The sequence below is a fragment of the Caretta caretta genome, chromosome 25 (genome assembly GCF_965140235.1).
Source record: "Caretta caretta isolate rCarCar2 chromosome 25, rCarCar1.hap1, whole genome shotgun sequence".
NCBI lineage: Eukaryota > Metazoa > Chordata > Testudines > Cheloniidae > Caretta > Caretta caretta.
Genome location: NC_134230.1, coordinates 14,352,404 through 14,376,582, shown reverse-complemented (window position 1 = coordinate 14,376,582; position 24,179 = coordinate 14,352,404). Strand labels below are relative to the sequence as shown.

Genomic DNA, 24,179 nt, shown 5'->3' with positions numbered 1-24,179 from the left:
TAGTTCTAGTTCCTTTCCTTCCTCTTCCCAGCTGCCCTGACGTGTGTGTGTGTGCCCATTGTGTGATTTGCATGCATGCTCTGTTCCACTAACCAAAAATCTTCCTCCTCTTCCTTCCCTCCCCCCTATTCAGTTCCTGGCACACCCCACAGCCTCCCCAGAAGGACAGAGGGTCATAAACTGCCCCCGACGGTTCAGACACCCAGACCTGCTCCAGCTGGGACACCTGTCTTGGCCTCGCCAGCTCCAGGGTGTTCAGCAGCTTCTGCTCCTGCAGCCCCACTCCCGCGTAGCTGTGATCCTTGCTCATGTGCTGTGGGTTAAATGGATCAGCAGGTTTAGGGCAGCCATGTATGTTGAATGAACTAGAGTCTGTCAGTTTGTCTGGCTCCAAAACGGGGGCGCTGGGGTGAGAGGCCCCTTTTCCCAGCAGCGAGCGAAGTGAAGCCGCAATGCAGCGTTACAATAACTTTGCATTGTGCTGCCTGCCTGGACTCTCTTTGAACCCTGTCTGAAGGGAGTTGTAGCCCCCTGTGTCACTAATTAACTTGCCCCCCGTCTCCCCGCAGAGCTTCACCCTTCTTTAATTCTACCCCCCCAGATCGGGTTTATAAAGCCCCATCCGATCCTCACCCAGATCCTGTCAAATGCTGCCGGGACCACGTTGACTTTCGACTCCTTTGTCATGCCCATGCTGTGCCCCCCGCTGCCATGGACCTCGCCACACTTCGGGGCCTACATCCTCCTCCCCACCAAGCTGATGCGCTGCGTGGAGGGGGCCATCCAGCACCAGCTCCTGCTGGAGGAGTGTCCTCGCAGCAACCTGCACTCAGTCCTGGATGCCTTGAACCAGCTGGGTAACTGCCCCTGGAAGATCAACCAGCCCGTGCTGGATATCATCATCTCCATCTTCAACGCCAAGGGCAGTGAGAAGCTGGACGTCCCGCCGCCCATGTCGGAGGCCCCCAGTCCATCCATGGCCCTCCACATGGGGCCCAGCACTCCCTGGAGCAAGTCATCCCTGAAACGTGAGCTGACGCAGTGCAGGAAGAAGACGGCGGAAATGTACAGCCTGCGGATGGACGCCCTCTACAAGCTCTCCATAGCCAACCACATGAGGGATAAGGTGTTCTGGTTCCCCCACAACATGGACTTCCGGGGCAGGACCTACCCCTGCCCGCCCTACTTCAACCACTTGGGCAGCGACATCACCCGGGCCATTCTGCTGTTCGCGGAGGGAAAGCCACTGGGGGCGCGTGGCCTCGACTGGCTCAAGATCCACCTTATTAACCTGACGGGGCTGAAGAAGAAGAACTCTCTGCAGGAGAGGCTGGCCTATGCCAACGAGATAATGGAGTTGATCCTGGACTCTGCTGACAACCCACTGACGGTATGTAGCCGGGGTGGTCTCTCTGGCTTTAGAGGGAGCCCAGAACAAGCCTGGCACTGCTAGCCCTCAGGGAGAGGCATCAGGAGCTAAGCGATAAAGCGGTAGCCTGGAATCCAGGACCTCTCGGGGCTGCTCTCAGCTCAGGTCCACATTACAAGCTTGTGCGGGCAGAGCTGCGTCGGTCAGAGGTGCAAAGAGCTGTGATTTCCTGACCAACCCAGCTGTGCCCACAAAAGCCCCAGTGTAGACGCAGTTATACCGGCAGATCTGTGCTGTTACTGGGGTAGCTTGTTTCGTTCAGTGGGGCTGGAATAAACTCTGCTGGCAGTAGTGCAGGTTTGCCGGTAGAAGCTGTGTTCGCACTAGGAGCGCTTGGCTCGTATTGTATGTGGCATCGCTACCCTGGCAAAGAGCCCCTAGTATAGACGTGGCCTCGGGATCCTGTGAGAGAGGATCTTGACCTGTGCCCAAAGTGGTAGCCGGTGGGTGCCTGCCCACCCTGGGTGGCTTTATTAATATTCCAGTAGCACCCTGGGGTCCCAGTCCAGATTTTGCTAGGCCTAGTGAGAGACAGGCACTGCCCTGAAGCTCTTCCAATCTAAATACAGGCAACAGGAAGGGTTGAAGAGGGATACTGAGGCTGAGACCAGGTCTACACTAGAAACTTTTGCTGGTATAATAGTGTTAGTTAGGGGTGTGATCGGCAACATTTTTATACTGGCAAAAGCCTTCGTGTCAATGCGGTTATACCGGCAAAAGGTGGTACTGCCTGTTTCGTTTGGGGAGCCGGAATACGGTCTACCAGCAAAGCCCGTTTTTGCCGCTAGAAGCTGCGTTTCCGCTAGGAGGTGCTGCCGATACAGCTGTACCGGCAAACCTTTTCTAGAGTAGACTAGCCCGCCGAGGGCTGGAGCGACTTGCCGGAGGTTGTGCCTCAGGTCAGTGGCCCCTGGTTCTGACGCAGTTCAGAACCCAGGGACTCTTCTGCTCTAGTGCTGAGATGCTCTTCCCTCCCCTCCTGTCCCTCTGCCCAGGGCAGGAAGTGGTGGATGGACACCGATGAACCCTGGCAGGCCTTGGCGTGCTGCATGGAGATAGCCAAGGCTTTGAGATCGCCAGACCCCACAGCCTACATCTCGCACTTCCCCATTCATCAGGTAAGGGGCCCCGTGACTGTGACTGTTGGATTCCTCCTGCATGGGGCAGAGAGCTTGGGGAGCTAACAGAAACTCTGGGGGGAGAGGACAGAGGGATGTGGGAGACTCTGGGTCTCAGGGGTACAAAGGCTGTTGGAATTGCAGTGGTGCTTGGGTTCGACCTGTAAGCAAACAGACCCTAATTCGCTCCCCTGGCAAGGACCAGGCCACTGTCAAGTGCTTCCTGTTCCAGGGTATGGACAGGAAGGATCAGCGTGCACAAATCCCTGGTCTTTTCCTCATTAGCTGCCGGGCCTGTTATCTGGATATTTATATGGCTGCCATCCCCATAGTATCTAAACCTCTCCCAAGGATCTGTAGATTCAGTCTCACTACACACTCCTGCGGACTAGGGAAGCATCACTAACTATGCTGTGCAGATGGGGAAACCGAGTCACAAATCTGAAGTGACTCACCCACGAGTTTGTAGCGGAGCTGGGAATTGAATCCAGCCTGACCCTGTGTTGCTTTGAATCAGACAGGCTTGCTGCAGATAGCGGTCGTGGCTGCAGTCTCTGAAAGGCACTGCAACTGCTTGGTATATGCCCCTCGGGCGGGGAATCTCTCCTGCTCTGTAGCCAGAGGGCTTATGTCAGCTGTTCCGTGTCCTTGCTCATCTGGTCTGAGGGCTGGAGCAGAGCAGCTCTGCTGGCTGGAAGGATGAAAGCCTGACTCTGGATGAGGGCAGAGATGGTTCCTGTTGCGCTAAATGACGTGAGTCCAAGTGCTTTGTGCTCACAGCAAGGCCAGGCCCCAACCGGGCAGTGGAAGCAGAATAACCCTGCGCTTGGTCTACTCATGCTGCCTCCTCGCTAGCGGGAGCTGCCCTTACCATCCAGAGAGGCGCTGCAGTGGAAAGGCTCAGTTGCTCTCATTAACCTTAGGCCAGTCCTTTTGCCCTGCTCCGTTCCACAGCCTGAGTGCACCAGTCAGAGGCCTGTGTCGTCAGAGGATACTGGGTCATTAGCATTTCCCTGCAAAAGGGTCTGTGTTTCTCCCCTTAGAGGCTGGATGGCCCTAATGGGAGCAGGGAGAGCACGTGTCAGAAACTAACCCTAATGACTCAGATCTCATTGAATGGGGATGGGGGCAGAATGGAAAATCAAAGATCAAGCAGAGGTGTCACCTAACAGCTGACCCATCAACCTCCCATTGACAGAAGCAGTTCTAACGTGGGGGCAGGGCTGCCATGGGCCTGTGGATCCCACCTCACATGTCTGCGAGGCTGCAGGTGCCCCAGGTGGGATGGGGTGGTCCTTTTTCTTGATGGCTTCAGTCCCCCCGAATATAGACGCTGTAGCAGGAATGGTGGGAGGTATTGAGCATCAAGGCCTCTGCAGTTCAAAGTGTGTGTTGCAGGGTGGATTGATTGAAATTACCAGGTGGAAAGTCTCAATTTAAGTCATCAATTTGAATTAACTTTTCTTTTTCTAAAAAAGAGGTGCATTCTCATTGGTTGAGATAACCATTAAAACGTGTTGATTTACAGCTGAACAGAGCCTTTCCATTGGATTTGGTACATCTGTTTTCTGCCTGGGAGGGACTGCTAGAAAAATGTACATTTATTTAAGCAATTATACAGCTTAACATTTTCAGATTCTTATTAATTGAACATTTTTAATATGTTAGAAAATGGGGAATAATACATTGCTTAGTTACTAGGTAATTAACTTTTTCCTCATGATTTGTGTCAAGCTGTCTTACGATAGTAACTGGAATGTAACAAAACACACAGCAACACATAAACATTAACACCCTTAAATGTTTTGGACACACAAACTTCTCTTATCAAAACATGTTTCAGATTTTCGACAGAATGGTTTATTAAACAGAGGGATTAACCACAGTCAGTGAACTAAACTGATTATTTCAGGTCAGCCTGGGAACATTTTCAAATAAGCCTAAATGAAAGTGACTGGAGCTTAAATTCTTACTTGCCTAAGTCTCTTGAAAATGAGACAGTCTCCCAAGTTACTTAGGTGGATCTTTTGTGCCATGTTTATAAAGCTTAACTTCAGAAGTTAGATGTTAGAAGTTAGATTTCGTTGGGGATTGGTGCTGCTTTGAGCAGGCGGTTGGACTAGGTGACCTCCTGAGGTCCCTTCCAACCCTGATATTCTATAATTCTATGTTTATTGCCCTGATTCTTTCTTTCAACGCAACGTTTTTGATAGAGGCTCATGCATTCAGCATATTTTTTGTTATTTAAATGTTTTAAGAGATTATAATAAGTTTAGGCCTTAACATATTTTGTATTAAATTCAGATTTCATTTTAAACAGATTTACGTTTTTAAAGAAAATGTTGTCATTGTTTAAATAAAATAAGACGAGTCTGATTTAAATTAAAAAAAAATCTATTTTAAAAATGTTGTTGTCAAAAACATAAATTTTTATCCACCCTGCCATGTTGCATTTTAACCACTCCCCACACCCCCCCATTCATGCCAGGCCCGTTTTTGCCTGTGTTGTCCCAGGCTCACCTAGGTCCTCTGGCAGCTGTCAATCCAACTGTTGTGGGAGATTACTCAGTGGCGAGCATCTGCAAAGGAGGCCTGATACCTGTCTGGTCGCCTAGACTGCAGTGCCACGCTTGGGACAGGTCAATGTTGGGTTTGGTAAGGGTCAGGGTGAGGGCCCAACCAAAACCCTCAGAGCTGAACACCTCAGAGTTTTGAGAGAGCTGAGATCTGGAGCAAAACTCTGGCTCAGATGCCTCTTTGGTTACAGGAAGGTTTTCCAAGCAACAGAGGAGAGGCAGCCTGGTACAGTGGCTAGAGCACTGGTCTGGGAGTCAGGAACCCTGGTTTCTATCCCAGGCACTACCACTGACGTGTTGTGTGACCTTGGGCAATTCCCTGCCCTTCTCTGGGTCAGTCTTCCCTCCCACCCTTTTTGTGTCTTATCTACTTCAATTGTAAGCTCTTCTGGGCAGCCTCTTATCATGTTTGTACAGCACCTAGCGCAGTGTTGCTCCTATAATGCAAACAATACAGAATAATAATTAACATGTTTCCATTCTTTTTTTTTTTTAAATTCCAGTGAAAACTTTCTGTGGGGGTAGAGAGAGGGGCTGATTTTATAAATGTCCCATGCCATGTTTGCAACTCAGTCATTGCAGCATTGGGCTAGTGCTTGAGACTCGGACAGTGACACGGATGGGAGGTGAAAGGGAAACCAATGAGTCCTTTGTCCCTGCTGGAAAAAGTAAAAAAGCCAAAACGGTGCAAAGTCAGCATTAAAAATTCTTCTGTCCTGAGCAGTTTCCAGCGACATTGGTGAGGGCATGAAAAAGTCAGTGGGAATGGGGTGCCTAACTCCCTTAGGCTTCACTGAAAATCCCAGCCTTGGTTTTAAACCAAGCAATGCTCCTTTAAATGGCCAGGCTCTCAGTCCCACCCTTTGTTCTTCCTGCTCACAGGACGGCTCTTGCAACGGGCTGCAGCATTACGCCGCACTGGGGCGCGACGTCATCGGCGCCACCTCGGTCAACCTGATACCATGTGACATCCCCCAGGACGTGTACAGCGGAGTGGCCCAGCAGGTGGGACAGAGTCGATAACCCTGGCAGGTCCCTACGGTTCACCCCTCTGCTCAGACCCACCGTGGAGCTGGTGGTCAGTGTCCCCGAGCAGGACAGTGCAGTGGGAGAGGAGAGGCTGAGATAGACAGCACTATCCACCGAGCTGGCTCAATAAACATCAACTGACTGGAATCCAGCGCTTGACTGTCCCTCTCTCCTCTAGAGGGAAGCACTGCGGTGGCCACAATGAAAATCCAGATGAGATTGTGCTAGAAGTGTGGAGGGTGTGATCACAGTAGACAGAGAAGGAGCTGGGACCGAGAAATCACCAAGCCATGAACCATTCCGAGGCTTCCTCTCTCTGGTTTTCCCCCGTGTGCAGATGGGGAATTGGTGAGACAGGGTCTCCAAGCAGCAGGGAGATGCTCTGTCTGAGTTGCTAGCACCTGGCCGGCACATAGGAGGGGAATTCTCTTTCTTTTGGGCAACGTGGGAAACTAATCTCCATGGTACATTCAGTCCTCAGCCTCTCTTGCCAAGCAAACCCCAGTCTCTGAAGTTTTGCAATATGAAATCAGCCTGCTGGCAACTGGACTGAGACCTGCCACATTCATTCCGCACACAGAAACTATCCTTAGCTCCTATCTAGAGCTTTTCATCTGTGGATCACCACGGTCAAGTATCGTTATCCCCAATTTTCAGATGGGGAAACCGAGTCACAGAGACCCGCTCACCCAGAGGGTCACTGGCAGAGCCGGGAACAGAACCCAGGTCTCCCAAGGCTTGGTCCAGTGCTCGATCCACTCGGACACACAGTGGACCTGACAGCCATCGGGTGCTGTGCCAGCTCAGGGGTGGAAAGGCTCCGTATCACAATACCAGTGCCCTGAGTCGGTGTCTCTGTGGTCCAAAAACTCCCTAGTTCCTTTAGCTAGTGGCCTCTGTTATCCAGGGTGGCTAGCATGGAACACAGTATCTGTCGTGGGTGTGGGGGAGGGGAAGACCACTGGTCTTGGCTTGGTTTCTCCAGTCTGTGTAGAGGGGGTGCAGCCCAGCTGGGCCTTGGGGCTCTCTCGATGACCCTATTCCTATGTGGGAGGGTAGGCGGGTCCTGATTCAGCGGCGGCTGGATCACGGCATCTCCCCCTTGGTTCCTCTCCACGCTGCCCTAGGTAGAAGAATTCCGGAAGCAGGACGCCCAGGAGGGCATGAAGGTTGCCCAGGTCCTGGATGGCTACATCAGCCGCAAGGTGGTGAAGCAGACAGTGATGACGGTGGTGTACGGTGTCACCAGGTACGGAGGGAGGCTGCAGATCGAGAAGCGGCTCAAGGAGATCGACAGCTTCCCACAGGTAGGGCGTTCGCCCCGGCTTCCCCTCTGTCCCGTCTGACTGCTGCCACTGGTTCCTGGCTGAGTTTCGTGCAGTGCCCGTTTCCCTGGGGAGAGATTTCCCTTTTCTTCCCCCCCAGCACGATCCTGCCCTCTGGGTGCTGCTAAGCTGGATCCAGGGTAGGGGTTCGGCTAGTGGGGTGGAACGGGAGCCAGCTTATAGGTGGTGGCCTTTTGCAGGATGGGGTGGATTCTTCAATCAGGTGTATCCTGTCCCTTTGGTTTCCAGCATTGTCATCTGTTGCCCAGCCTCTCTGGCAGTAATAGGCCTCAGCTGGTGTCTTGTACAATACAAGGCTTGAGAGACTGCTGCTCCCTCTGGGGGCCGTATTGGCCCCCCGGAGCCCCCAGATGTCTGTCTCCAAGCAACTTGCTGGTGCCTGGGCTGGGCTAATGGCATCTCCTGCAGAGTAGAGGGTTCCCCTTGGCACGTCACAGTGGCTCATAGCCTAGCGCTGTCCCTGTTACTTACACGGCCAGTAATGCAGCGCAGAGGCCAGCAGGGTGCCTGGTGACTTGGCCCTCCGCTGTGGGAGAGTTGGGTTAAATGCTGGAGCTCAGCTTCCTCTCTGCCCGCTCGGGAGCCAGATCAGGATTCGGATTCCCAGCTCCCCTGAGCTGCAGTGAGATTTGGGTCTCAGCTACCCCAGGTGGGAAGGCAGGTTCTCCGAGGCAGTAACCCTGGAGGGGAGGGAGACATGTCAGCAGCAGCTCATCCGGGCTGTGGTCCTTTGCGTGAGAAGGCAGGCATGCCTTCATCGCAGGGACTCCCACCCTGCCTCTGATCCACACAGGAGTACGTCTGGGAGGCGTCGCATTACCTCGTCCAGCAGGTGTTCAGCAGCCTCAAGGAGATGTTCTCAAGGACTCGAGAGATCCAGGTAAGGTCCCTGCTGCTTTTCTTTCTCTCTCTCTCCTTCCTGCTTTTCCCCTCGCCCCCCTCCTCTTCTGGCTTCCCCATATGCCGAAGATTGCAGCACTGCAGAGCTCCTGGCATCCGCTCCTGGGAGCGCTACAAGCAGGCTGGAGAACAGGAGAGGAGCTGGGGGGGCAGCCCCTAGAGATCCCGTGTCTCCTCCCGTCACCCCGGGGAATGCAGCCCAATCTCTAACGGCAGCCCTGCTCAGGAAGTGAATCGGGGCCACTAGATCCGGTGTCTCAAGCAGCAGGTCTCTGTCTGATCCAAGCCCCACAGGAGCATTCCTGACCCCCGCCCCCACTCAGGTGGAATGAACCCCTGGGGGGTGGGACCAGAGGGTGTTGTGCCATCCATGGTGGGCTCAAAACTGCCTGTGGTGGGCGGGGACATTATGGGGTGAATCTGTCCTTAGAACCCCTGGAGTCACCGGGGCTCTTGGCCCACTGAGTCCCCGTGCTCTGGGGAAGCTACTTACTCCAGTCTGTCCCTGCAGATCTGGCTGACGGAGAGTGCCCGGCTCATCGCCAAGTCCGGGAACACGGTGGAGTGGGTCACCCCGCTGGGCCTGCCCATCGTGCAGCCATACCATCGGGCCAAGTCTACAGTGGTGAGCGCCTCTCGGTGCGGAGACAAAGGGGAGCAGAAGTACTGGCAGCTTGTGAGCGGGGTTCTCAGTCTGGAACATGGGGGATCTAGATCAGTGCCCCGCCAGCCACCGCCCTGGGCCAAGGGCATTAAGGGGCAGCGCAGCAAAGTCTCCAGCCAGTGCACATGTGTAGAACCTTGTTCTGTATGTGTGTGCACACGTGTGTACTTGTGCACAATGCTGGGATGTCTCCAGCCAGTGCAGATCTACGCAGAACCTTGCTGCGTACACGCATGCAGAATACACCGGGCTGTGAAGACTCCAGCCAGCAGGGGTGCCAAATCTGGTTGTGTTACACATGCACGTCGTACAGTGAAGTCTCACGTGGGGGTGTGTGGGCGGGGAGGGTTTGTGAGGGATGGGTATGGTGTCAGGCTGCTCTCTCTTCCCCCTCCCCACTGACTCACCGGGGTAATTAACTTTTCGGACTCCGGGAGGTGAGCCCAGCACGAGTCAGGGAAACAGGATGAGAAATGAGAAGTGGTTCCCCAGGATTCATGTGACTCACTCTCGCTCCAGTCCCACACTCCTCCCCGCTGATCCCCTTCCTCCTCCTCCCCCCACCCGTACAGTCCTCTCAGCAGCTCTCTCCCTCCTGCTCCACGTGAGCTTCGCGCTAATTCAGCAGCTGAGATTCTTGGGGGTGGGAGGAGTTTATCCCTAAGAGGAAGAGACCAGAGGGGGGCTTGTATGAGCACCGACATGCAGGGATGAGTCAGCGCTGGGGCGGGGCCAACGTTGGAGCCAGCATCCTTGGGGCGCTGAAGGGTGAGTCAGCGGGACGAAGTCAGGATGGTATTTAAGAGTAATGGAGCTGGCGAGTAACCAGGGCTCCCCAAAGGCTCAGTGACGAGACCCCCACATGGTACCGACGTGGGCATATCAGCAGGGAAACAAATTCATGCTTGCCCACCTGCACACAGAATCTGCCCCATCTCCTAGCCGCTGGCATGCCACATCCCAGCAGTTACGGGGCAGTTCAGGGTGGCCTGCCTGTCTCCAAGCCGCTGATTTGTTCAGCTGCATTTCCCAGTTCTGCTGGTGAGATAAAGGCCTTTAAAGCCAGTGAGCCAGGCGCTGGGCACCTCCTGGGAGACATGCCAGCTGGTAGGACAAAGGCTCCTACCCATTTCTGAAGATCTGAAGTAGGCTGTTCTAATCTGGCCATGAGCTCTCTGCTCTGGGAGCTGGCTGGGCCAGTTCTGGTCCTAGACTCTGCACGGCGCATGCTGGGGGCCTGTTGCTGGCATGATCTGCTCTCCAAAAGTGGCGTGCCTGGGACTCCCTGGGAATGGGTGATTGTGTCTCTCTGCAGCTGAGTCCGGTCTCTGTCTCTCTCTAGCTGAACAGCACCATGCAAACCCTGAGTCTGAACGTGCGCTTTGACGCCAACCAGTAAGTACCGGACTGCAAGTGCTCGGAGCAGACTCTACATTCCTTTCCCATCAGCCTGAGTGATTTCCTCCCCACTCCCCACGGTGCAGCCTGGAGCTGGGGGAGCCCTTGCCTCCAGGCGGTTTGGAGACAACACCCCCCCCCCCCCCCCATCAGCAGAGCTTGGCAGATGAGTCCCCAGTAGGAGAGAGAGACACTGATCAGGGCTGCTGCTGGTATTCGCACACTCCTGCTTTCCTTACGTCGTGCTGCCCAGTGCAATGCTCAGCAGGAGTATGGGGTGACAGGGGAGGAAGGTCTGGAGGGAATCCAGCAGCGTCTGTGGACAGCGCTGCTGGTGCAGGGCCGTAGCACCCGGCATGGGTTTCCAGGAGAGGGAAACATCTCCTACCTGCTCCTTTGTGTCCATGGACCAGTGTGGGGGGCAGCCCCTAGAGCTCCCATCATCCCAGGGAATGCAGCCCAGGCTCCATCCCCATCCGTGCTCAGCCCACTGGATCCAGTTCCTTCCGATAGTGCAGCCCTGGTTGGCTTTACCCTGACAGCAGGTCCTGGGTGCTCTGCCTCCCCGCTTTTCCCCTCCCCTGGCCGTGGCGGGCAGCCGGGATGTCTGACTGTTCCATGCTCCACTGTAGGAAACCGGACACGGTGAAGCAGAAAAACGCCTTCCCACCCAACTTCATCCACTCGCTGGACTCCACGCACATGATGCTGACGGCCCTGCATTGCCACCGGTAGGGAGCCCCAGGGGCAGGGCCGCCACTGCTAGCCCTGTGCGACTCTGCCCTCGCGCCCCAAACTTGGGGGGCGGGTGGGAGGGGACAGACCGCGGAGTAAACAAGGGGCCTCTTACTGAGACCTGGGGAATCGGGCCCTCGTCTGGGGCACAGCACTACGGGCAGCAGGGAAGAGTATTTCAGAGCCAAGATCTCAGCTGTTGTTAAAGCAATCAGCTGAGCGGGACGCGTGGGGGATGTGATCTGGGCGGTTGGGGTTCCGTCTCGGGTCATCTTTGGGGCTACTCTAGCATTGGTGGAGGCGAATCCGCAGGGTTCAGCTGCCCCTGCCAGGGTCCAGCCCTGCTCCTACAACTGCCAGCCCTCCCCGCCTGGGTCTGGGATCAGGGAGGTACCGTACGCAGGGCACTAGGCAGTGCCACAAGGGATGGCAGCCCCCAGTTCAGCTCACGCAGGCCCCGGTGCTGTGCCAGCAGGAGGGTTTGGCTGCCCGAGGCAGGGGCCTGGGCTGACATCAGAGAAGAGGGAGGGTCTCTGCGGGCGGCACCTGATCTGGCTGCTCTGCTGCCTTTCAGATGGGGCCTGACATTCGTCTCGGTCCACGACTGCTACTGGACCCACGCGCTGACTGTGGATGTCATGAACCAGGTAGAGACCAGCCCCCCCCGTGAGCAGAGCCTCTTGCACTGACCCAGCGTGTCCTCTTCGAGGGGGCTCGGCAGATGCTGTCCAGCCCCTGGCCCTGGCTCACGTCTCCACCCCCCACCCCACCCCAATGACGTGGGTCTCCTTTCCCTCCCCCACCCTGTAGTCTGATTGGCTGTGGGTAACCAAGGCGATGCGCCCTGCAAATTACAGAGTGCCAAGATGGCACCTGCTGTTCATGTGTCTGCTGATGCCCCTCAGCCCACAGCCCCCTGCTGTCCCAGCCCTGGGCTCCCCATGCACGTAGCTCTGCCATTGACCCTCGCTCGTAATGCACGGCCCTTCCTGGTGTGTTAGTCGTGGGCTTCCCTCCATTCCCCTCCCCCTACAGCTCTGCTGACACCCCTCATCCTCAACCCGCTGCGCTCCGTGCTCTGCAGACGCACCCCCCGTGCGAACAGGTTAAATGGAATTTGTCTTGGGGTGAGAGGGCTGTTGTATTCCACTAACTTGTGACTTCCGTGCTCTGCCAGGTGTGTCGAGAGCAGTTTGTGGAGTTGCACAGCCAGCCCATCCTGCAGGATCTCTCCAGGTTCATGCTGCAGAAATATTGCACTGACTCCCTGTAAGTACCCAGCTCACCCACCCTCTCTGGGGCTCCTTCAGGGGAACTTCCTTTGTTCACTGCGCTGTGTAAGTTATGCAGCCCCACAGCCTCTGGCTTGGAGCCTATCCACGGTATCCTTCCTCTGGCTGCGTCTGGGCTGCTCTAGTACAAAGATGGCCCAGTGGTTAGTGAGCTAGGCTATGGCTCAGGAGACCTGGGTTCAGTCCCCTGCTCCGCCACAGATTCCCCATGTGACCCTGGGCAAGTCTCTCTGGGCCTCAGCTCCCCATCTGCAAAGGAGGGTGAGATCACTGCCCTGCGTCAGAGGGGCTTTGTGTGCCGAAAGTCCGTCGAGGTTGGCAGGCACTCAGATACTCTGGTCAGATGCGGGCAGCTAGGCACCAGAGAGCGATACTGAGATAACAGGAAGATGCTTAGCTGCCCAAGTGGCCACATAGGGAGACTCTTATCTTGAAGCTGATCTGATGGTTCCTTTGACACCGGGGACCTGTCACCATCCCCTTGGCTCAGAGCCATGTGCCCACAAGCTGCACAGAGATGTGTGTGTGATTCAGGCTGGGAGCAGAAAGGGCTCACGTTCCTATTTAACACCCCTTTGTGTCGTGGCTTTTTTTGACCCAGGGGTGAGTGGAGGGACAAGAAGTCCCTCGAACACAAGAGGCTGGTGCAGCTGCTGTCCAAGGTCCCCGAGACAGGTATTGTTATTATCCGTCGTGGTTATTACGGCAGTGCTTCCAGGCCACCCGCGAATGCTGGGCACTGGACTAACGCTTGCCTCTGGAGTTGGTTTCCGGGGTGGCTCCCAAGCGTGAGCCCTCTGACGCGAGTGATTGGAATGAGCCAGCCCCATAACCCTTTCCCAGCAGTAGCCATGTTTCTGATGACCAGTGTCTTTTTCAGTTCATCCCGCAATGGGCAGGAGGAACCTGCGAGACAGGGCACGGCGCTGTGCTCGGTGGGTGAGAGATAGAGGCTTGGTCTATACACCTAAAATGTAGGTTGACCTAGCTGCGGTGCTGGAGAGATGTAGTCAAGCTGAGCTAAGCCCCGGTGTAGACACAGCTAGGTCAGTAGAAGAATTCTTCTGTCAACTAGCCTCTCGGGGTGGGGCCACCCTTTCTGTCACTGTAGCAAGTGTCTGTAGAACAGTGGCAGGGCTGCAGTGGTAGTGTAGACTCACCTTAGCCTGCTGGATCCTACTGGGGATCTAGCTTGGTCCCTAGGGATCCGTCTCACGCTGCCAGGAAGCCTGGGTGAGCGTCACTGTCTTCCCTGTGCCTGGCTGCCAGCCCCGCCCACCCCAGCAGAATCTCCTCCTGGTCCCTGTCCCGAGGTTAGAGTGGCCACACGGCTGGCTGCCCTCTGGATGGGCCAGACGGGAGAACCCCGAGCTCGGCAGTGTCTTGCTGGGGCTGTTAGCGCTGGCGATCTGGTAGGACGTAACCCCCCCTAGAGCAAGCTGCCTTTGGCTCCCTCCCTGGCATCCAACTTGCCATGCCAGCCCAAGCCAACTGGAGAGCAGAACCTAACTAGCTAGCAGAGATAATCGGAGGTCACCAAGCAAACAGCCCTTGTCCTGACCCACTCTCTGTCCCTGGCTGGTTCTTCTGCGAGGCCTGGTGCACACAGAGCTAGAAGCATCCCTGCCCTAGTACTGAGCCCTTTCACAGAGCAGCATTGCACCCACCACAGCCTAGGATGGGGGATAACTGATGTCCTGGGGTGGACGTCCTAGCTTCTACCCCCCCGCTAACTCTCTGCCACAGGGAACGCATCCACGTGCAATGGGTCGGGCAGCAGGAGGGGTCCTGTGAGCAGTGTGGGCCCCTGGCGTGCTCTCTGCCCCAGGTGGGGTCAGGGAGAGTCGGTCTGATTGCTGCTCTGAGCTGCTCTCCCCTCCCTGGAGTGAGGGGGATCTTCCGGAGTGAGGGGGGATGGGATGTATTGAGACTTAGAATTTAAGGCTGCAAGGGCCAGTGGGATCGTCTAATCTGAGGGCCTGCATAACACAAGCCAGAGAAGCTCACCCAGCGATTCCTGCATCCAGCCCATATCTTGTGGTTGAGCTAGAGCACATAGTTGAATCCTTTCCCCTAGAATGCTAAGAGATGCCCCCGGTCTCCAACCTGTGCAGCCCCCGCTCTGACCTTCCCCCTGCTCCTTCTTCCCCTCCAGGTGACTTTGACCTGCAGAAGGTGAAGGAATCTACATATTTCTTCAGCTGAAACGGACGTGGGCAAGGCCCTGGACTGTCTATCGAACACCGGCTAATTGGATCAGAGGTGCCAGCCAGCCGAGTCCAGGGTGGGGCCTGGCTCACAGCACCCCATAAGAGAACAAGGGGAGACACTGTGTCCAGCACCTCGTCCTAGGGGCACAGCAGACAGCTGGCCCAGCGAGGTATCCCCCAGGGGATGGATCGGTGTCTCCTCTTTGGAAACGGACCCTGCCTGGAGAGCAGGAGCATGGGGCTGCCACTAGGAGGCAGGATCTCTGCTTTCCCTTGTGCCAGGAGGGGCGTGGCGCTGCCTTCGTATGGCTCTTGCCAGCCCAGCTCACCCGCTCCTCCCTCTGTGCCGAGGGACCTTGATCTGGAGATCACTGGCTGCTATTTTCTCTCGTGACTGGGAATCGCTGACCCAAAGATGAGATTGCTTCGCTCACCGGGAGCTTCTGGCTCCAAACTAAGGTGGAAGGCAAGGGGCTGATTGTGGACTGGCATTCCCTGTGACCTCAGCCTCTCACACAGCTGGGCCTCGGCAAGGGGCCCCTGTTTGCTGCTGGTAACTCAGGTGCTCTAGGCCAATTGACCTGGCCTCTCTTCCCCCTTCGCTCGCCCCCGCTCACTACGCGATGCGTCTGGGGAGGAGGGCATCCTGCAGATGGATCCCTCCAGGCCTGGCTTTGGACACCGTCTGGGTCACCCATGCCAGGCCGGAGTGCTGTCGGTCTGTGGAGTGAAGGGGGCTGCAGGTCTAGGATCCCAGTGAGACACCTCTCTTCACTGGACTCGTAGCTATAATGGTGCCTTTGTGGGCTAGCCGAGCATGCCTGGGGGAGCGAGCTAGAGAACTCCTCCAGGAACAGCAGCAGCTTAAACCAAAGGCCCCAGAGTGCTTTAGGGTTCTTGGCCAATAAGCTGCCTTTAGGGAATAGCCACTTCCCTGGGGAACAAGAACCTGCCAGTCCCTGGTCTCTGCAGCTGCGTAGGACTTTGCTGGGGTTGGCCAGGGTGCAGCACTCAGCCCGTCACTCCGTTTCCGTTCCTTTCCCCTAGCGGAGTTTGGGGGGTGGGGGAGACGGCTCCTGGGGTGCTGCACCTCACCTGGTTCCCCAGGGGAATGGTTATTCTGCACTGGGGGCAGCCAGTCACGACTGTAATCCAGAGGAGCCTCCCGTACTGATTCACCCTCTCTCCCCGGTACGTGGACTCCTTTCACTCGGCGTGCTTTCCAGCAGTGTCTCATTTTCAGGGATATCGAAGGTTCGGCTGCCCAGTCTCTGGTGGGGCCGGTGTGTAACGAGCTGCATGTGAAGCACTGTACATTAAAGCCCTTTGAAACTTCTCCTATCGGGGCTGCTTTGTTTGCAAGTGTGATTGTATTCCGGTGGTGTCCGGAGGCCCCAGCTGAGATCAGGGCCGGTTGGGCCCAGGGCTGCACAGTGAGAGCGCGTCCCCTGCAATCGAAGAGAGAAAGGGTGGCAGGGGAAACTGAGGCACAGAGAAGGGAGGTCAGTGTCAAGAATATAGAACCCAGGGCTCCAGACTCCCAGTCCGCTACCCAATCGCTGGGCCACGCTGTGGATCTCATTGTGTGGAGGTGTGTACGATCTGCTGCACAGATGTGTACGCGTAGGGGCTGCCTTTACCAAGCAGTGCGCGTGCAGAAGCTGCACCGTGCTGGCAGCACCGCACAAGGCCAGGACCCGAAGCCTCTTGAAATTAGAGCAGTGACTTACTCAGCAGGATGTAAGGAACCCAGCCGAGACTGCTCTCTGCTGTGATGGATGGTACCTGGGCTAGATGTGAATCTGGGCTTTGGGCCTGATTCTCAGTTACACCAAAGCCTCTTCCCCCTCCCCCACACCAGCAACAGCAGGGGGCCTTAAAGTGTCATTACACCTGCAGCCTGAGTGGCTTTAGGCTCACTGAGATTGAGGCCTGTTACCTCCAGCAGCACAGTATCTGCCGACAGTTTGGGGCGTCCGTTCAGCACAAACCAGAGGGGAAAGCGCCACTTCCCACGGCACCCGGCATTTCCTTGGCGGTCTCCCACCCAGTCCCCTCACTGTCCCCATCCCGTGGAGGTTGAGTTCAGTGCAGTCCCTCTGCCAGGACACTGATGAACTGAGAGTTGGTCAGTGACATTTGATGTGGCCCCACTCTTCACACGTCCCTTTTCCAGGTGCACCCTGCCCTTGTCACCTCTGTTCTGGTGCAGGCAGCTCAGTGACAGACAATGATGGCACAGACCATGGTTTGGCTTGTTCTTAATCGACCTGGAGATACTTTGTTTTTTCCTTTGCCTCCAAAAGACATAAGCCATCTGCCATTTAACACCCTTCAAGTCCTTCTTTGCAAGTGTGTGGTTTTGCGCTAATTAAGAGATTTGCACCAGTGGCTAATAACGCCAGCGGCTCCACTTCCAATGGGCCTTAGATTCTGCCTAGGCTTCTAGGTGGGTTAATGCGGGACAGGTCCTGCTCCTTGGGATTTGAAAAACGGATCAGACCTTGAGAGAACAAGACTATGCGCAGAGACAATAGTGAGCGTTCTGGAAGGGGATGTAAGTACTCATGCTTCAGGACTTAAGCCTACCTCTAACGGTGGGGGTCAGGAGGAAATGTTCCCTGGGGGCAGATTATTCCGTAACTGGCTACTAAAGTTTTCTTGCATCTCCCTCTGAATCAACTAATATTGGCCATTATTGGCTAGATGGGTTCCTGGTCTGATCCAGAGGACAGTTCCTCTCTCATAATCAGCGTGTAAACCCCTCCCATCATGACCAGCCTCTTCTAACAGTCAGAAACTGGTTAGGAGAGGCTGGTTAGAAACCGAGCTGTAGGATGTGGCCACTCCTTGCCCTTGCCCGGGGGCGGGGGGGGTTGGGAAGCAGGTTGCCAGCTTGGTGCTTACAGATGAGAAGCTGAGTGCTGGAGAAACACAGTCTGCTCCTCAGCTGTGCAAGTAACCAGGCATGTGTTCCAGCCGAGCGTGTGGAGATCTGAGTGACGGAGGGCTGTTGTTTCATTTGTTCTTTTGCTGGCGTGTTTGAGTTTGGGAAGGGGGGTGAGGACTGCAGATGCTGCTAGGGCATCTCAGCAGGCTGCACTGAAATGGGATCCGCTGATGACTGTGCTGAATGCAATCAGAATGAATCTTGGGGGTGGAGGGGGATGCATGAGGAAATGAAGGGAAAGCCCAGATGCCAGCATGGAGGAGGTAGGAGAGGCCGGCTGGAGGGTAGTTCTGGGCTTCTCCCCTTCCGCTCTATGGAGAAAGGTTAAAGATATGGTGGGGGACCAGCTCCCGAATCCCCCCTGCCTCCTCCGAAGGGAGTGTGACTGAGCGCATCTCCTCTCCCAAGGGTATTTCTGCATCTGCCTGACCGCCCTCCCCAGCTGAGTGACGCAAGCCCTTTGCCGCCCTCAGCCCTGCTTGGGCACCTTCACGGCTGGCACAGATCCCTCCCTCCTCTGCCCTAGGGCCATGGTAGCGGGATGCAGAGGGTATCGCTTCTCAGCCAGTCGCTTGAACCTGGCTGGGGGCAGTTGTGGCTGCTGTGGGATGCAGCTTTGATGCTCTGGATTGCAGTTAGCTGATGGGCTCTTTAGGCTGCAAGGATCTACATCGCACCACCTAGCTTGGTTAGCAGCCTCAGCAGCGAGGACTAGACAACCCCAGTCAAGAGCGACCAGGGGCTTAGGCACCAAAGCCCTTGGAAGTCATTGGAAAGTTTCCAACTGACACTGGTCTGCTTTGGATCAGGCCCGTAGGCAGGAAGCTGTATGGGGCAAGGGGAGCGTGTGCTTTGGGGGTGGCAAAGACTTTCTCACGCTCTCCCTCCTAGCTTAGCAGCCTTATGGCTCTTTGCACCTTGGAAATGGGCCTTTTCCAGGGCTGATCCCAAAGCCAAGCCAAGCCAAGCCAAGGGCCCGGGATCTCCTGCCAGGAACCCATCGTGAAGGGGTTTTTCCTTGAAGCCATCGGCTCTGATTCCATGTCCAGCAGCCCTTATCATGTGTCTGTGAATTGTACAGGCTGGGGAGGGGAAGTTGAAAGCTTTGTAGGGATGGTGCCTCCTTGGGTTTAATTGTATCCATCTTGGAGGCTCAAAAATGCTCCACAGACTCTCCCTGTAAGAAGGACTCAGTTACTAGTAAATTGCAGCCCATGCTGGGGTGGGATACGGCAGCGTGAGGCCTTGAGGGAAGACTCGCTCCTCTGATTGAAGGCACAGCAGGGAGGTGTCTAGGGCTGCAGACCCTGGTTAGTCAAGCTGGGGTTTGGTCAGGGCGTGACAGTGATTGGGGCAGACAGGGCCATGGGGGGCCAGGGCCTGGGTTTTATGCCCTTTTCCTAAGAATCCCCAGCTTGAGCGTGCTGGGGGCTGTGCGGGGAATGGACAGGGCCATAGAGGGTGAAATAGCAAACACGCAGCAACATCACCAGTGGAGAGGTGGGAGTTGGCCAAGGGAAAGGTCCCACCTGCTATTGCCATGAAGGCTTGTCCCATTGGTGCGAGCCAGTTCACTAGCTCGCAGGGCTCCGGCTCGGGCTGTTTCATGGCGGTGTAGACTTCTGGGCTTGGGACCCTCGTACCACCTGGGGTCCTACCGCTTGGGCTCCAGCCCCATCCCCTGGACATGAACCCTGCAATGAAACAGCCCCTTAGTCTTCAGCTGCAGTGGAGAGTCACTTCATCTCCCCCTTGCCTCCGGCTCCCAGAGGGCCCTACCAAATTCACAGGCCATTGTGGTCAATTTCCGGCCATAGGATTTTAAAAAATCATACATTTCATGAGTTCAGCTATTGAAATCTGAAATTTCAAGGTGTTGTGATTGTAGGGTCCTGACCCAAAAAGAAGTTGCGGGGGGGGTCACAAGGTTATTGTAGGGGGGTTGCGGTACTGCTTCCCTTACTTCTGCGCTGCTGCTGATGGCGGCGCTGCCTTCAGAGCTGGGCTCCCAGCCAGCAGCTGCCACTCTCCAGCTGCCCAGCTGTCATAAGCATACAGCTAAGGTAGCATAAAATCCCTTCCTTGCCTATAAAGGGTTAAGAAGCTCAGATAACCTGGTTGGCACCTGACCAAAAGGACCAATAAGGAGAGAGGATACTTTCAAATCTGTGGGGGAAGGTTTTTGCTTTGTGCTTCTTCTGTGTTCTCTCCGGAGACAAAGAGAGAGACCAAGCAAGTAATCCAGCTCCTACTGAATGATACATATAAAATTACAGAAATAGTAAGTAATAGCAAGGAAATGCGTTAGAGTATCTTTTGTTTTAGCTTGTGAATTTTTCCTGTGCTAAGAGGAAGATTTATTCCTGTTTTTTGTAACTTTAAAGTTTTGCCTAGAGTGGAATCCTCTGTTTTAAATCTTATTACCCTGTAAAATTGTCTTCTATCCTGATTTTACAGAGGTGTTTCTTTTACTTTATAATAAAAGTTCTGTTTTTAAGAATCTGATTGGGGTTTTTAATGTTCGAAAAACCCAAGGGTCTGGTCTGTGCTCACCTTGTTTACTCTCAAGCCTCCCCAGGAAAGGGGGTGAAGGGACTTGGGGGGATATTTTGGGGAAACAGGAACTCCAAGTGGTCCTTTTCCTAAATCTTTGTCTAACTCACTTGGTGGTGGCAGCGATACCGTTCCAAGGAGAAGGAAGAATTTGTGCCTTGGGGAATTTTTTAACCTAAGCTGGTAGAAATAAGCGTTAGGGGTCTTTCATGTGAGTCCCCACATCTGTACCCTAGAGCTCAGATTGGGGAGGGAACCCTGACACCAGCTCTGAAGGCAGTACAGAAGTAAGGGTGGCAATATTGCAGCCCCCCTAAAATAACCTTGTGACCCCCCCACAACTCCCTTTTGGGTCAGGACCCCCAGTTTGAGAAATGCTGTGAATTCTGTATAGTAGAGGGTAAAAGCACCCAAAAGACCAGATTTCACAGTCCATGACGTGTGTTTCATGGCTGTGAATTTGGTAGGGCCCTGCCCATAAACACCTCTCTTCTTCCCAGGGGGGATTGCGAGGCTAAAACCCATAGCTGATTGCACAGCGCACCCCTGTGATGCTAGCGGCCGGATCAGCACCTCGGTAAGCAGTGGGAACAAAGGCCTCTTGGAGCAAGCTCTGTGTTTGGCAAGGGCGGTGCCCGTCCAACCTCCACGTATCACCCTGCTGGGCATATGACTGGCTCTCTTGCGCCTCCTTTCTCTGCAGCAGCCCCTGGGTGGGGGGGATCTGGTGTAAATGACTGAACCTGTGAGTTGATGAGACTGCACAAGCAAGGCCGACGCCTTCCTGAAATGCCCGTTGTTCCTGTATCTGACAAATGAAGTGATGTTTTAATTATTTACAATGCTTCTGCGTCTCCCGGCAAGTGTTTTGTAGTGTGTTTTGTCACAGGAAGGGAAATGAAACCTCCCTGTCGCGTGCTCTTGTTCAGTCACAGTTCACACTCCTTGAGGGAGGCAGCTGATGAGCTGAGCAAGATTCTGCTGCAGTGGGAAGGAAAGCAACGAGTGAAACTCAGTCTTACTTCTGTTCCCGTCCCCCAGTTGTGGGGTGCTGAAGGGAGAAAAGTTTTGGGTGTAGTGATGAGTAGGACTCTAGTTTGTTGTTAATTACCCTGTGGCGCCCCCAGTGTTCCCTTGCCACACGGGTCAGTATCACTGTCTCCCTTTTACAGGTGGAGAAACTGAGGCACAGAGCAACCCAGTGACTTGCCCAAGGAGTCAGTACTAGAGTGTGGGCATTGACCCTGGATCCTTTGAATGCTGGCTCAGTGCCTTAACCACGCCGCCATCTTGCCTCTCTAGCTGGCAGCTTCATTTCAAAGCTGATTGTTCTAGTTGCAAACTCCAACTGGGATCAGACAATCGGGAGGTGGCCCAGTCATGTTCTGCTTCTAAGATCTGCAGCCACGATGTAGCTCTGAGCTGTGAGAGCTCTGCGCGGCTAGTGGGAGGAAGGGGGATGGGTGTATCAGTAAAGCCAGCTGGATAGGAGGTGAGGATGTGGAGTAAGAGGGTGACATGGTTTCATATTTGTCACTTTTCTGGCTGGAACTGCCTCTTGAAAGGAAAACGCCCCCATTGAAATCTCTTCTGAGCTGAGCTGGTACCTGTGAGTCACACCGGTCCACCTACCCACCCAGGCTCAGCGCCGCAGTGCTACTGAGTCATGCTTTCCCTGCCATGCTAGTGCACTGGGAGCGACTCCCCACCCCTTGCAATAGCCTCTCAGTGCCAGGTACCAACGAATCTTTTCTCTTCCCTCCCCACTGCCCTTTGGGAGGCAGAGTAGAACCTAATCCCTGCACCCCCTAATTCACACACAGGCTGAACAGCAGACAGGGTGCTCGGGAGCGTGTGTTCTCCATTACAGCCCCTTTTGTAGTGCTCTGGTAGCATCAAGGGCCCTTAAAGTGAGTGGAAATGACCCCCTGAGAGGATCCCATGCCCCAAGGGCATCCCTAGCTGACCCAGAACAGGTGCAGAGCCACAACCTTGCCCTACTCCCAGTCTCTGGTGTAGCAGGTGTGTTGGGGGCAGAGGCTGTGGACTGTGGTTATTCTCCGCTTCCCGGGGGAACTTAGGCAGCAGATTACAAATTGCAGCAGCCCCCAGGCTGCTCTGGTTTACACTAGGACCTGCCCAGCTCCAGAAGATGGGGAGCACCAAGGTGGCTTATTAAGACATCTAAACGTCCCCCAGCTCCTGTTCAGAGACAGGGTAACTGAGACTAAGCCATAGGCCTCCATTGCTCTTGCGGAGAGACTGAATTTGTCAGGTCTCAGCTCGAAGTGGCCAGGGCCTCCCCAGTGCTGAGACAGTTCCCAGTGCCCGATCCGCTGCACAGGAGACAGGTTGTTTGCTCGGGATGCGGTGAAGCGTCATGAATAATTGAAAGGAACCTGTGCTTGCCAAATATCTGAACAAACTACATTCCAGGATGCATTAGTCTGGCTGTTCTTATTCTAATGGCTCGCCTGCTCTAGCCTAGTCAGTCACAGTGGCGCACCTGCTCGTTAGCGCTCGCTAGCAATGGTTTTTTGTTTGTTTTTTTTTCCAAATCCCCAGACTGTGTCAGCTGTCAGGCCCTGCTGCCGGTGCGATGGTTCCTTTCCTCTGAAGTGATACCCCTGCTCTCACTAGCTATTTAGGGGCTGGGATGCAGATCCGGAGGGGCTTTGGAAATTCCCAGCTCAAACGCGTTGGCTGAAAAGCATCTCACTGTGACACCTTACAGAGATGGGCCTAGATCCTCAAAGGTTCTCTAACCCCCATTTATGTCCATGGGAGTTGGGCACCTAAATACATAATTGCATCACCAAGTGCAAAGGTGAGGGTCTCAGAGCTGATCACGCATCCGTGGGGTGTGTTTGTTTTTTTTAAGGTAGAGTCCAGGCCAGGTGGATCAGCTGCATTCCAGCATGGCTTGTGGTTGGGCTGTACCTTACAGGTGGGAGATTAGCAGCAGGTACTGACCACGGTAACAGGCCTAGCCTGGCTATGAATCTGAGAGAGCCTCGAGGGTGGGTGGTGAGGCGGTTTTTTGTTACTCACTCAGTAAGTTCACGGGCAATTTCTGGTCATCTCTTCCAAGAGACTGTTGTGGGCTCAGGCGGTCCTGGGGGTCACAGAGCAGATGTGAGCTGAATCCTTTCCAGGGCCAGAAGGGACCATCTCTCTCATGCAGTGTTCACCTGGCATGAGCAGAGTGACTGCGACCCGAGTAAGGGCTTTGTGTGGGTCTGGGTGCCGACCTTTTCACCTCTTCCTATGGGCTACAGAACACCATGTTGCTCAGCAGGAGCCCCTCACTCCCCTTTGCACAGAATGGACGGGTTTGTACAGCACCTAGCGCGATCCTAGTCCAGGCCAGGGGCACATCTGTGCTATTGCACTACAAATAATAAACTGCCTTCCCGCTGCCTGCACCGTTGGTGCTACCCCGTCCCCCCCAGCCTTTGCCATCTTATCTGGGTGTTTGCGTGGGGAGGCCTTGGCACTGCAGCGTCCCCTCCTGAGGCGGGAAATGTGTGAGGCCTGGGGCGGGACCAAGACTGGAAATAAATGTTCAAGGGTGAGAGTAATTAACCCACTGGACTGTGGGGTGGGACGGATTCGGCATCTCTGCTACTTTTCAGCTCAAGATTGGCTGGTTTTCTAAAAGCTCCGCTCTAGGCATTGTGGGTGGGCTGGCCTCTGGCCTGGGCTATGCAGGAGGTCAGACTAGATGAGCACAATGGTCCCGTCTGGCCTTGGATGCTATATGGCACACCCCCCCCCATGTTTGGGGGACCAGGGGTGTGGTCTAGCAGGAAGTGGGAGTCAGGATTCCTGGGTTCTGTTCCTGACACTGGGTGGAGAATGGGGTCTAGTAGTTAGAGTAGAGAGGCGACTTGGGACTCTGGACCGCTGCGTTCCCTTCCCAGCACCGGAGGTGGGGGGTAATGGGAGCTGGTTTTCTAGTCCCAGCTCCGTGTCCTAA

The 24,179-nt window shown here is 55.0% G+C and overlaps 1 protein-coding gene across 3 annotated transcripts in view; it reads left to right on the top strand.

Annotated features, from left to right (window-relative positions):
• The window catches only part of POLRMT (RNA polymerase mitochondrial), a 37,523-nt gene extending 21,490 nt beyond the window's left edge, over positions 1 to 16,033 (top strand). For 2 of the 3 annotated variants that reach the window (XM_048830722.2, XM_048830721.2), the window contains exons 10-21: positions 602 to 1,390; positions 2,425 to 2,547; positions 6,006 to 6,128; positions 7,280 to 7,459; positions 8,292 to 8,378; positions 8,910 to 9,023; positions 10,405 to 10,457; positions 11,093 to 11,191; positions 11,770 to 11,842; positions 12,373 to 12,464; positions 13,089 to 13,162; positions 14,643 to 16,033. In XM_048830722.2, coding sequence (XP_048686679.2) covers positions 602 to 1,390; positions 2,425 to 2,547; positions 6,006 to 6,128; positions 7,280 to 7,459; positions 8,292 to 8,378; positions 8,910 to 9,023; positions 10,405 to 10,457; positions 11,093 to 11,191; positions 11,770 to 11,842; positions 12,373 to 12,464; positions 13,089 to 13,162; positions 14,643 to 14,692 — 1,857 coding nt within the window. In that variant the 3' untranslated portion in view covers positions 14,693 to 16,033. Of the gene's footprint in view, positions 1 to 601; positions 1,391 to 2,424; positions 2,548 to 6,005; positions 6,129 to 7,279; positions 7,460 to 8,291; positions 8,379 to 8,909; positions 9,038 to 10,404; positions 10,458 to 11,092; positions 11,192 to 11,769; positions 11,843 to 12,372; positions 12,465 to 13,088; positions 13,163 to 14,642 lie in introns of those variants that run through there. The other variant, XM_048830726.2, reaches the window with a different exon arrangement.
• Positions 16,034 to 24,179: the final 8,146 nt, after the last annotated feature.